The sequence below is a fragment of the Peromyscus leucopus genome, chromosome 7 (genome assembly GCF_004664715.2).
Source record: "Peromyscus leucopus breed LL Stock chromosome 7, UCI_PerLeu_2.1, whole genome shotgun sequence".
NCBI lineage: Eukaryota > Metazoa > Chordata > Mammalia > Rodentia > Cricetidae > Peromyscus > Peromyscus leucopus.
Window position 1 is genome coordinate 56,079,060 of NC_051069.1, and position 14,064 is coordinate 56,093,123.

Consider the following 14,064-nt stretch of genomic DNA (forward strand, 5'->3'; position numbering starts at 1 on the left):
GCTGCTGCATGGACACTGCCGCCCTCTGCTTACCCTTGGTTTTCTGACCGGCAGCTCAAGTTCTCCCTGGTGGCTTCGCAGAAGTAATAAACCATTCAAGGGAGAGACTCAGCCGCCAGTTCTTGACATTTTGGAAGAGGCACAGGACCAGGGACTTTCAAGGAGTCCAAAGTGTTGAGGAAATCTTAGTGACTTCAGAATCTTCCTCCACCCGCCTCAGGCTATGACTCTTGCTGACATGGGTGTGCTGAGGCAGCTGCTTCTGATTAGCTAACCACCTTTCCCTATCATCTCCCCTTTGTCAAAAAGCAAAGGAATTTGAATCACAGATGAGGAAAGGTCATTTTCGAAAGGAAATCGGGCAAGCATTCTTCTTCCCTTCTCCCCTTACAGTGCTCTGAGACCCAGGCCAGGGGAGAATAGTGTATTTTGCAAAAATGAAATGAAAAATCCCTAACAGAGCTTGCATGTAAAAATGGTTTCAGAGCTAGAATGTACTCAGTGCCTGAGGCTCTGCAGGAGTGTAGTTTATGAAGAGGCTAGGGAGACAACCACAACCATGATACAAATAGGGAAAAGGAGCCCTACCCTTTACAAAGACATCAGAGGATGCTGTGGGATGGAGGCCTAGTTCCCTTCCCAGCTTCACTCTCAATTCAGGCAACCCACAAGTGTGTAAACTCTACACTGGGAAAACACTGGATGAATTCACCACATTTCCTGTATGTGTCTGGGTGTAGTGCATGAAGGCCAGAAGGCATGAAATCCCGAGACTGCTGTTACAGGAATTGAAGGCCTCTGCAAGAGCACCGAATCCTATTAACTAATGAGTCAAATGAATAATAAATTAATTCTCGTCCCCAAATTCATGTTATGTTGTTGTTTAAAAAGAAAATGACTGAAGAACACAGGAAATGAGACACTCTTGTTTTTGGAAAGTCTGAGCTGGCCTGGTGGCGACACCTACAAACCCCAGTACTGAGAGCTGAGGAAAGGGGCTGGGGTTTTGAAGGAAGCCTGGGTGGGCTACACAGAAAACATTTTAAAAATAAATAAATGGTTTCCATTTGGGAAAGGCTCAATTTGTGGTCCTAAATTTTCTATCAAAATGGCACATTTAAAGCCACGTTTCTCAGAAATGATGCTTTTTATATTTCTCCCTCTGACTTTGCACAGGACTATCTTTCATGATCATAAGCCATCAAAGAGTTGCTTTGTGTTGATGTGAAACTGTTCAGCTTTGCATCTCTGTGTGTGGACACATACCTAACTCAAGATAAGCACCAAAGGACATAAATGAATACACGTAGGAATACAAAGAAAAGAACTGCAGGAAGGACTGATATGGCAGGCATCTCCTGATCCACCCCGGGTGACTAATGGTGACACGTTCCCTGAAGTGGAGCCCCCGTACCCTCCTCCACACTTACAAACTACAGTGCTGCGATCTACCACAGACCTCAAATCAATGTGAGAGAAGGGAAACTTAATGCATTAAAAACAACACACACAGGTACTTTCCATTTTGAGAAGAAATTATGTAACTTTTTATAAGCTGCATAAATTATAGCAAAAAGTTGGGGACATGGTTTACTTAGGTTATTTATTACTTATTCCAAGCAGATTCCCTTTCCCCATATTAAAAAGAAAGTAAGACTGGAAACATTTAGAGACTGGAAACCGGTTAGACCCATTCCTAAATCCGTATCAGATAAAATATCACACTAAGGGCAAGAGATTGAGAAAGTTAAAACTGGGAAATAACAAAATCGCAGAATGGCAACTGATCCTTAACATTTTAGACTTTAATTAAGCACATAAAACTGTACTACTTAATATATTTCTCCATGAACTTTTTGTGAAATTCAGATCGCAGCGTATCATTTACAAATCTCTTGTCTTTCTTCTGATCATCTATACCTTTTGCACAGTTCTTAAAAACGACGTCATCATCCCACCTAAAGGGGAAAAAAGAAAACAAATCCTTTATAACGCTATCAGGAGACAAGAATATCACACAGGCTGTAAAGCTTGATCAGCACACTCAACAAGCTGCCAAATGAGAGCAAAAACCAAGCCACCAAGTGGCCTACGGTGGGAGGCTGTCCCAGCAGGAGGGCACCCACACTCAGAGCACACACACATACCGTGCCGAGGTAGAGGTGTGATATTTCAGGTCCAAAACCAAGAGGCTGGACCATGGTCCTGACCTAGATGTCACTAGACAGTAAGTGATCTGTTTACTGGTGCTTTCCAAGGTTTTGTACATACTTCTAATCAACTACATCCATCATGCTGCTCATAAAGCAACAAAAGAAGGAACCACAGGAACGTAACAATTAAGCCTCCATTAATAATGAAGAAATATCCGCTCAAGAGCTCAGAGTAGAACTCAGCTGGATTTCAGAAAGCATTAAACACACTTATGGGTAGGTGTTACGGAAAGTGCAGCACATGACTTCAGAGCAGCACCTCCCATATAAAATATGAGCCCTTACACATGACAAAGACACAACACACACAAACACGCATAAAACACAGCCTACATAGGCTTGTATGTGTTGGTGTATGTTTACCAGGAGACACTGCACAAGGGAATGCACAAAGACTGTGCCCGTATGGAAACTGTCAGTAAATGTGCCTTGATGTAGCACACATGAGAAGCTGAGCAGCTGGTCTAACTGCGATGTCTGCTCCTGCATCCACAAAGGAAGAATACATCAGCTTGCTTCACAGTCAACATGTAATTGGTAGTTTTTTTCTCTTAACTCATTCCCAGTGAGTTTTTGGTCCTTTGCTCCCTACACCCAAACTGCCCCTGTGTTGCTAAGCTACAGTCCTCTGTGTTGCTAAGCTACAGTCCTCATTCTCCTTGCACTCATATCAGTACTCAGTATTCCTAGACCATCACTACTCTCCTTCCACAACACTAATGTCTCTTGGCTGTCCTCCTCTCTGGCTGCTTAGTCTTAGCCTAGGATTTTAAATTCAAATACTATTTACTAAGCATTTAGTATGAACTTATACTGCACACTACTCCAGGCACTGATGCAATCTGAGTTGTCAGCAAACCTGACTGTACTGCTGTCTTCCAGAATGTCTTGTTAAATTTTTAGCTTTATAGGATTCTACTTTTACTGTGATTGAGTGAAGAAGCCAAAGAGTTTAGAAAAAAGCAATTATTATGACTTTAAAAGCCATGGTGCCAGGTGGTGGTGGCACACACCTTTAACCCCAGCACTGGGAGGCAGAGGCAGGTGGATCTCTGTCAGTTCAAGGCCAGCCTTGTCTACATAGTGAGTTCCAGGGTAAGCTCCAAAAGCTACACAGAGAAACCTTGTCTCAAGAAAAAAAAAAAAAAAAAAAAAAAAGCCACGGTGCTGGGATGAGAAAAGAGCAAGAGAATGAACTCCGTGGTGAACGGGCAGGAGAGTGGCTGAGACAGCAGTGGGGGTGAGAAGGAAGGAAAGACGGAAAGACAGCAGGACTCCTGCTCCTCCCTTACCCAGAATAACACCTCCTCCACACCCAAACACACTCCCACCCCCACCAGTAGTTCCTGTAAGCGCTCACTCTCCTTTCCTGTGCAGCCCCATCTGATGTCACATTACACTTTCTTCAGCTCTCTAGTGCCCTCCTTCACAGACAGGACAGAAGCGTTCACTCACGGCACCGCCTCTACGCTTAGCTTTGGCATCATCTCTCACCATCACTGCCTACTACACACAACTAACTTGACTTCCACCGAACAGAAGGTCCTAAGACAAGTCCCAGTGACCTTGAGCATCAAGTCTCAACTTCCAGGTTCACTGTTTGGTGACCTCTTACAGGGAATAGGAGTTTAAGGAAGCCCATGTCTTTGCACCTCGTGACCTGGATGTCTATCTACGATGGTTCACAACTGTATGATCTGTGTGTATCTTACATTATCAAACATCAATATGGCCATGATGCCGATTATTGAACTGTGAGGGGTGGTCTTGAGGACCCTTCCATTCACATCTCACACACAGGTTTTACAGCTGCATTCAAGCTTCATCACTCTGGCTCTCACGTTTAGACCATTATTTGGCAGAAACTTGGTTGTTGTGAGTATGCATTAAAATGAAGTCACCCTGTCCCCTTTTCTTCCATTATTCTAAAATCTGATTGAGGTTATAAACAGGAGTTGGGGTCTTAGAAGCCGTACATAACACAAATCATGGACCACACACATAGATCAACCCATTACTTCCTGTAACCCCTTCCCCTCCCCTCCCGCCGCCACCCCTTTCCCTCTTGGTTTTTCAAGACAGGGTCTGTGTAGCCCCGGCTGTCCTGGTACTATCTCTGTAGACCAGGTTAGCCTCAAACTCAGAGATCTGCCTGCCTCTGCCTCCTGCTGGGATTAAAGGCATGCAACCCAACCACCCGGCCAACCTATTATATTACTTTTAGTACCTTCTTTTAACCTTGAAGTTGGCCTGAGGCTGGGATGGGCCAGTGAGATTAAGGAGAGGGTTTCCACTCAGAATATTTTCCATGCGAATTCTCTCCTCCTCTGCCTTTTGTTCTTGTTCCTGTCAATGACAGAAGAAGACACAAAGTTACTAATTCCACATCAGTTGTCTTTTTTATTAGTCCACAAATCTGTCAGATGGTACAGGGAGAAAGTAGTTTTCTTTCTCCTTCCTTCCTTTCTCTTTTTTGAGACAGGTTCTCCTGTAGCCCAAGCTGGCATGGAACTTGCTGGGCAGTAGAGGATGACCCTGAACTTCTGATGCACCTCTTGAGTGCATTACACATGTGCACAACCACGCCTAGCTTTTCGGTGCTAGGGATGGGACCTAGGGCTTGGTACATGATAGGAAAGCACATTACCAACTGACTCACTTCCCGTTTTGATTTTTTTTTTTGGTTTTTTGAGACGGGGTTTCTCTGTGTAGCTTTGTGCCTTTCCTGGAACTCTCTCTGTAGACCAGGCTGGCCTCGAACTCACAGAGATCCGCCTGGCTCTGCCTCCCGAGTGCTGGGATTAAAGGCATGCAAATCTTATTTATAGAAAGTAAATACTTTGCCATTTTTATTATAAAGATCTCATCCTTGCCATCATAGTCATTAGTCTCTCTAAACAGTGAGAAGCTGAGATGCAGATGTAAACATTTAGTTATACACAGATTAAGTTTGAGAGCATATTAATAAACATTTATAATTTAAGAATGTATTATCAAAGAATAGTTTAGCAAGGCTAATACCTCCCTTTTTAAAGGGCTACAGACAACATAATTAATGTTAATTTAATTTTGAATTTAATTTTACATTACTAACAATGTAAGCTCCCATCTCTAGAATTGATTAGTTATTAACTAAACAGTAATTCCTAAGACAAACGATCATACAAAAGATAACATGTACTTCTATTAATTTACATAAAATACCTTTTGTTCTTATGTTTTATTGTTAGTGATCTACTACACCTTTTATATACTTCCTCCATAGTCACAATGCTGTCTTTGTTTTAAAAAGCACTTTTATATTTATTTAATGTGTATGCATGCAGATGGGTACCACAGTGCAATGGCGCTCAGGGAACAGCTTGTAGGAACCTGTTCTCTCATGTGGGTTCCTGCTGAGCTGACTTGCTCATGCTCCATTTTGTTTTAAAGACATAGCTTTCAACACCAGCTGCGTTTGGCCTTCAACTTGTGATTTTCCTGCCCTAGCCTCTGAGGGTTGGGATGACAGGATGAGCCACCGTGTCTAGACTGTTTTTTTCACTCTTATTTTAGCATCAGTCTTCAAATTCAGACCACCCTGTTCTAAGAATCAGAAATGCAAAATTTCTAACATTCTTACCTATAATTTCCGTAGTTATCTGTTAACATAACTTAAACCAAATATCAATCCCACTTTGCTGTGCTTTGGGGATGACAGAAATCGATGACCTAATAGATCAAGAAGAAAGACTCTCTAGAAGTCACTTTAAAACGAACCTAGTTTTCCAAATAGGTTCCTGATACTTCATTTTAATATGCAAATATGAACAATGGGTTTCATTTTTACCAGGACAAGTAACTGGTAGGTGAGAGAATGTCACTTGTGGAGAAAACTTTTTAGGTCACAGCAGAGACATTAAAGTCAGGATTATTACAATTAAGACCAGAAAGCTTTCTAAAAAACGATATGCTTATTGGGTTGGAGGTGGGGGAACCGCTGAGATGGCTCAGCAAGCTAAGGTACTTGTCATTAAGCCTGACAACCTGAACCCAATCCCCAGTTCCCACACCCTGTAAGGTGAGAACCGACTGACTCTTGAAAGCTGTCCCTGAATCCAGCAGAACAAATGAAAGGTAAAAACAGACGTTTTCCAAAGATGCCACAAAGCCAGGAGCAAGCATCTGATGTGCTCAAGCTTACACTTAACACACACAGCACTGGAAAGAGAGGCAACCCCTCTCTACTCCAATCCCAGACTTGTAGGCTAATGGTCAGCCAGTCTGGGGATCAAATCCACACTCCTCCCCGAGGCTGGAGACACGGCCACCCTATTTATACAGCACTGTGGCCTCGTCCTTGCTCTAACAGCGGTAGCGCGGCTGCTGTACAGCGGGGGGACCAGCCACACAAGGATGTTTACTGACTGGTCCTTACAGGAAGTGTGCTAATCTGTAACAACAGGCTAATTAGCTTGAAAATGCCACTGAAAGACACCTTCAAAGAGCAGCTAAGAAAAGGAGATAGGAATAAAAGAAGTGACTGTCACTCAACTCCAAGAAATACCAACACATTAGATCAAAGTCCAATAACTCTGAAGACCTTAAAAAATGTGTATTTATTCCCTAAGAGAAAACCAGAAAACTGCCAACAGTTTAGGCACCTTCCAGTTGCCTGCTAGTGGCATGCCAATGACTGCTCTTGAAAATTAAATATATATAAAACTATTATAGGAATTATGCACTCTATACCAAACTTTAATGAGAACTGTTATTTAATGAGAATTGTTATACTTTCTTCCAATCTGAGTTCAAACAGTCTCCAAATCCCATCCCCTCTTTTTCTGAATTCTTCCTGACCCTTCTGACTCACATAAACTTACTTCCCTAGGCGCTTGGTGTTGGCCCATGTGAGCGCCTTTCCCTGAAGTCTTTTTCTCTTTCTTTTAAAAAATAGAACAATTATCGGCTGAAATAAAATCTTACATCAATGTCCACACAAAAGCTGTGCTGCTAGGTTATTTGCTAGGCTGGTCACCTAGCAAATAACCTAGCAGCACAGCTTTTGTGTAGACCGGTCCAGGCACCCTCTGGACCACTGCCAGCAGACCAAGGTGGGGGTCATCCTTGTAGATTCCTGAGAGCCTCCCCAGCACCCTGACTCTTCCTATTCCCATGATGTCCTCTCTATCATGGTATCTTCCTCCCTGCTCTTCCACTCTGTCCCTGTTCCAGCTTGACCCTCCCATTTCCCTATGTTCTCATCCCCCACTCCTCACCCTCTGCCACCCCTCCACACCCAGTCCACTCACGTAGATCTCCTCCACTTCTCCTTTGCAGGGTCATCCATGTGTCCCTCCTAGGGTCTTTCCCTCTTAGCTGCCTCCCTGTGCTGTGACACCTTGCACAGCCTTGGTGCAGTGGAAGGGACTTGGACCTGCCTAGGCTCAGTGTGCTGGGCTCTGCTGACTCCCCATGGGAGACCTCGATTTGGGGGATATGGGGATGTGGGGTAGCTTGGGAAAGAGGGCTGGGGGGTGGGAGAAAAGAGGAGGGGGCATCTGTGGATAGTATGTGGAGTGAGTAGAAAATGTCTTAATAAAGAAAAATGAAAGAAAGAAAAAAAAAAAAAAAAGCTGTGCTGAATATGGAGCAGAAGCCTCTAACTTGATGTTTCATGTATTCAAGATAAAACTCAACTACGTCTTTTTCTCAGCAGGCCCAGGCTTCTGCTCTGCAAGTAATCAGACCACAGAACCAACGTACCCAGACAATGGAGGCCATTTCTGCTGCCACAATCAACCAAGTTGTTTACCTACTTTCCCGACAGCTCTACCAACATCTGTTTACCTCTCTTACTTGCAATTCTTTTTTCTTTTAATTTTGATTTTATGTGGTGTTTTGCCTGCAGGTTTGTCTATGTACCACACTCAGGCCTGGTGCAGGAGGCCAGAAAGAAGTGTCAGATGCCCTGGAACTGGAGTTTCAGATGCTTGTGAGCCACCATGTGGGTGCTGGGGGTCAGACCTGGGTCCTCTGCAGGAGCAGCCAGTGCTCTTAAGCACTGAGCCATCTGGCCAGCTCTTATTTTCAACTCGCACCATGCACATTATAGTTCGTTTCACTGCATATGAGGATTACTGAAACAGTCTCAGACCTTTTCCAATCTGTCTCTTTGCCAAGAGATCAGCTAATCCTGCTGCAAGCAAGGCTCCATGAACCCATCCGAACAAAACCCTGATTTCCTCAGCACTGCTCCACAACTCCAGAGTCCCACTGCACACACTCTATTCTCGAGGTAGTCTCACCTGCAGCCCAGGCTGGCCTCAACCTTGAAAACCTGCCTGAGCTCTCAGCACCGGGACCTAGCTTCCTCTCGAATTCTTTGACTTGGATACTATTTTCTCCCATTATGCAGGTGAAGAGACTGTGGATACTCAAACAAGTTAGGTAACTTGCCCTGGATTGTTCAGTTTCTTGAGATACAATATCTCAAATTAGGCAGGAGACAGGAAGAGAATCTTTGTAGACCACTGGTACTCAATCTATGGGTTACAACCCCTTCACAGGAGTTGCCGAACGAAGACCATCGGAAAACAGAGATATTTACAGTATGATTCATAACAGTGGCAAAATGACAGTTATGAAATAGCAATGGAGTAATTTTAAGGTTGGGGTCAGCACACCATGAGGACCTGTATAAAGGTTGGTAGCACAGCAAGGTTGAGGACCACTGCTGTAGACTATCTTTCAGTAATTACAAGACGAAAGTTCACTCATTTGTTCTTCAACAACTTGAGCATTATTTATGTGTGAACTATCTAAAAGGAATTTTCAACAAAATTAAAGGACTTAGAATGTCTACAATCTTTAGACATCGTGAGTTCTAATAAACGATACCACCAAAGTTAAGAAGAGCTCTGGTTAGAATGTGTGACAGAGATGTGACTACCAAACACTACCTTCCTGGCCTGCTCTTCAGCTCTTTCCTTCTTGATTTTTTCCAGCTCTGCAAGAAGAGCCGCGGTATCATCGTCATCACTCTCCTCTTCAAAATCCTCATCTTCTTCCTGCAACAGATGGAGGGGACCCAGGATACCAGGAAGGAAGAAGACATTATTCACCTTTCTCACAGTAACTACACTCACCAAGGCTTTGGAACAGAATTAATTTTCCCAATGGAAAAGCAAATGTACTGAAATATCATAATTAAAACCAACAAAAAAATTTATGAATACTTACTAAAATGCCAACCCCTGATAAAGTACCTTTCGTAGTTGAGATTGTCAAAAAGGATCTTTTGGGGGGGAGGGAAGGGGCTCGAGACAGGGTTTCTCTGTGTAAGAAAGAGTTCTGTCCTGGAATTCCCTTTGTAGCCCAGGCTGGCCTCGAACCCACAAAGATCTGTCTGCCTCTGCCTCCTGAGAGCTGGGATTAAAGGTGTGTACCACTACCACCAGGCCAAAAAGGGTTTTCATATGGAACATTCCAAAACAAGTAATGCTTCAGAATGAAACACAGTATACTGTACAGTATCTCACCTCAAGAGTTCATGTAGTTCAAAATGACTAAGTTAGTAAGTAAAGGTGCTAAGATTCCAAAAGAAAATATTTTGAATGAATAACAGAATTTCACTTAATGTAAGGCTTATTTTAATGACTCTATCAGTCAGCTCTGTAACTGCTGATATATGTATGCAATTAGATAATACTTAAGAAAAGTCACTCACATATGTTCAGTTATATGAAGTTGGGAGTCAGGTGTAGTAGACTACATCTGTAAACCCAGTGCTCAGGAGGGTGAAGTATGAGGTTGGAAGGCTGTGATTACCAGGCCAGCCTGAGCTACATACAACAAAAGGCTGTAGGGTCCCAGTGAACATTCATGCTCAATCTGTTTAGATTCCTTGCCTCCCTAATCGCTAAGGGGCCCATGTGCATTATTTGTCTAAAAAAGGCATCATATCTAAGGAAAATAAAGGGTAGAACAAGGTAGAATGCTCAAAGGCACTGTTCATAGGGCACTCAGTCTGAGTGATCTGTGGAGTTACAGAAGGGCAGCTTAACCCTCTAAATGACTGACAATTCAGTCACGGGTGGGCACTTCGTTTTTCATAGACTGCTTCCACGCAGCCCTCCAAACTAAACCTGTAGCAAAAGTCTTTGACACTGAAGAATACTTTCTATTTCTACTTAGAAACAATTATTAAGTTTAAAGTTAAGGTTAATAATATATTTCAGTAACAGTAGTTAAAAAATACTGATCATTTTACAAAATTAAAATATATAAAATATATAAAGAAAATATGATAAGCCAGGCCCAAGGCAGAGGCCCATTTCCAGTACTTAGGAGGCTTAAACAAACAAACAAACCCCAAAATCAAACACACATACATCTGTGAGAGGATCATCAGCATCAAGGTTGGCAGCAGGAATCTGGTCTAAGCGGGGCTTCTTTGACACTGAAGAGGAAGTTGTATGTTCTGAAGAAAACAAACATTTAGCTTAATGAAATAAATACTGCATTTAAAATAACATTCTAGAAACTTTTGGGCAAAATGAATCCACACAAAGCATAGTGACAGCAGGAATTCACCCAGTGACTGGCACGTAAGTCTTTGATAAATATTTGTTAGTAAACATTAAATGAATTAATGAGATATGAGGATCATAGCATCTCAGGAAATTTAGCCAATGTTCACACACAATAGAAACACAAGAAAGGTAACTGATGGCTTCTCTCAATACTCTCCAATTACCTGGGGAGTCAATAAAATGGGGTGCTCTAGATATGCTGTAAGGCCAAGTCTATTAACAAGAACTGAATGACGGCCTCTAAGCACTTCCAGACCACCACTTCTTCTAATAGCAAAACATGAGAAGGTGGGATTGGAATGAACCTCATTATCATCCCTAATCATTTACCAAATAGTGCACAAAAATGTTATTTCCAATCATCAAGATACAGACAATTTCCATCACATAGTTTTGAGACAAGCACTTGGGACAGTGTAGGTACCTCGGGTTGGACGGTCCCTATTTTTTTCCCTTGCAGCAGCTCTCTCTCTCTCTTCCAACTCTCTCCTAAAGTCACGGTTGCGAACCTCTTCGGGGGCATCCTGTGTAGTTTGTCTTAAGTAGAAAGAAACTGGGTCAAAAATTGTTACCCTCACTTGTCAAGGAAAAGAACCTATTTGGTTATAGCAATTTAAGACAATTCAGAATGCTACTGTCTCTCGAACATAAAATGGAAGAGGACAAGATAATATTCTAATCTGAAGGTTATTAATAGACACTTGTGATGTTTTCAGTATTACTAGAACAAACTGAAGCACACATTTTCTTCCAATATGGCTGCAGAGTGATTGAAATGTCTTTGGCTTTTTAAAATATTAATCAACTGTCACAGTAACATTTCCATATTCACTACAGCTTAGTCTCCTCTGAGGTGGTTATCCTGAATGAGTGCTTCATGCACACACAGGAATTCCTGGTTAATAGGAATGTCTGCTGAAACAATGTCCAGTAACACTTTCAAGCTACCATGCAACACTTTAATTGTAAACTCCGTTGAATTGCACTTCTTTGCGGATAGGTAATTCAATACAATAATCTAGACACAATCGTCAGTCATGTGGGTCTGGTCCTGTTCTGGGAGCAGGACAAACGAAGGCCTTGTTACCTGTATTTGATCTTTGTGTGAGAGGGGAGGTCTCTACTCGAATACTGCTTTGAGAGCTGGCTCAGATCTCCTTCTCCTTTCCCCCTTCCGCCTCGTGCAGGTTCAAAAGTCGGTCTGGCTGCTGTTGTCATCTTTTATTCTTGGACAAAAGTAAGTTATATTCAGTAGAACTCTCATTTTAGAAATCATTCATAAATATCTGTCCCTCTGATTAATTGTCAAAACTCTCCCTGAAATTGCTTAAGTAGTTTGCTTCAACACAAATTCCTAAAAATACAGAATTATGGAACTCCAGGTATACACTAAATGTGTCCTGCCAGGCAGCTCCTATTTAGTATAAAAAACTGATCTGAAGATCTGAGTTTGTGCTTTTGTTCTAGCTGGGTAGCCTTGGGCAAGTCTCCTAGCTTATTTCTGTCATCTCTGGAATGCTGACATTTCTACAGTATTATTAGGAGAATTCTGACACATAATGGCAGATCTTGTACAACAGTGTAATGTTGCTTTTCTTTTCTTTTCTTTTTTTTTTTTTTTTTTTGGTTTTTCGAGACAGGGTTTCTCTGTGTAGCTTTGCGCCTTTCCTGGAGCTCACTTGGTAGCCCAGGCTGGCCTCGAACTCACAGAGATCTGCCTGGCTCTGCCTCCCGAGTGCTGGGATTAAAGGCGTGCGCCACCACCGCCCGGCGTAATGTTGCTTTTCAAATAAGTGTTTTAAAAAATTCTTCTTCGCCAGGTGGTGGTGCCGCACGCCTTTAATCCCAGCACTCGGGAGGCAGAGCCAGGCGAATCTCTGTGAGTTCGAGGCCAGCCTGGGGCTACCAAGCGAGTTCCAGGAAAGGCGCAAAGCTACACAGAGAAACCCTGTCTCAGAAAAGAAAAAAAAAAAAAATTCTTCTTCTACTAGCAATAGATTCTCTTGGGGTTTTGTTGTTATTTGTTTTGAGAGAGGATCTCACTATATAGCTCTGGCTGACCTGGATCTTTATGTAGATCAGGCTGGCCTAGAACCCTCCAGAAATCTACACAACTACGCCTCTGGAGGGCTGGAATTAAAGGTGTGCACCACCACGTCTAGCTAAGATTTGCATTTTTATGAGAAAACTCACACAACAGCAAATAGACTAAAAGGAAAACAAAACAAAACAAAACCCACCAAATTTCTTTTAAAGTCACTGATCACTGACAAACTTGACTGTCTTAGAGTGAGTTTGTTTAAACTCAATGACCTGTTTTGGTGTTTTTTGTTTTGTTTGGTTTTTTTTTTTTTTTTTTTTTTTTTTTTTTTTTTTTTTTTTTTTTTGAGACAGGGTTTCTCTGTAACAGACCTAGCTATCCTGGAACTCACAAAGCTCCACCTGCCTCTGCCTCCCGAGTGCTGGGATTCAAGGCGTTCGCCACCACCGCCCGGCTTGTTTAAAACCCAAAGACATTTACATGGGCAACATTATCCAACAATCTTGTTGATTCAATTTTCTTCTACAACAGTTACCCTAACATATATAAGACCTTTGGTAAGCTGTAACTTAAGGAATGCTCAGAAAATCGGAACTCCGCCCAGAGAAACATCAAGAACCCATTCTGAACGGGGTGTAATGGGGTACTCCTGTGATCCCAGGTGCTTGGGAGGTTAAAGCAGGAGAGTCCGGAGTTTGAAGCTAGCCTGGGCTACATGAGACTGTGTCGCTACAGCAACAAGAGAACCTTGTGCCACTTTCAGCTTTGAGCTGTCAAATAAAAATTCCAGCCTAACCACAGGGCTACTCGGTCTCCGTTAGCAGCACGCTCAGACAGACCCTCCTGCTTTTCTGTGTCAGCGGCGCCGCGCCCGGGACCGCGCCGGGCTCGGCCGCAGCTCCCGCCCGCCCGCCGCTCCCGCACCGGGCTCGGCCGCAGCTCCCGCCCGCCCGCCGCTCCCGCACCGCGGCTCGGGCCGTCGTCACGGCGCGCGGCGGCGATCTCGGCTTCCCGGTGCCACCCTCCCCAGGACCGCACACGGCCAAGCCCCGGCTACTCACTCGGGCGGGGGTCGGACGCGGCACCTTCGGAGGCTCACCCACGAACCATCGCGACGCTACGCTCCCAGAAACCTCTGCGCCGGGGGCGCCAGCCCAAGACCGGAAACAAAATGCCAGGCTTCCAGCTTTCCACCCGGGGCTCAGTTAAGACCCGGAAGCAAAATCTTTGCGCTTCC

At 43.4% G+C, this 14,064-nt stretch overlaps 1 protein-coding gene across 1 annotated transcript; it reads right to left on the minus strand.

Annotated features, from left to right (window-relative positions):
- Positions 1-1,784: 1,784 nt before the first annotated feature.
- Cwc15 (CWC15 spliceosome associated protein homolog) lies at positions 1,785-14,044 on the minus strand. The gene is made up of 7 exons (XM_028859596.1): positions 13,889-14,044; positions 11,874-12,012; positions 11,211-11,323; positions 10,586-10,674; positions 9,155-9,262; positions 4,441-4,559; positions 1,785-1,958 (listed from the first exon to the last, which is right to left on the minus strand). Exons 2-7 carry the CDS (start codon positions 12,002-12,004, stop codon positions 1,829-1,831), a joined length of 690 nt encoding a protein of 229 aa, XP_028715429.1. The 5' UTR covers positions 12,005-12,012; positions 13,889-14,044; the 3' UTR covers positions 1,785-1,828.
- Between the last annotated feature and the right edge of the window lie 20 nt (positions 14,045-14,064).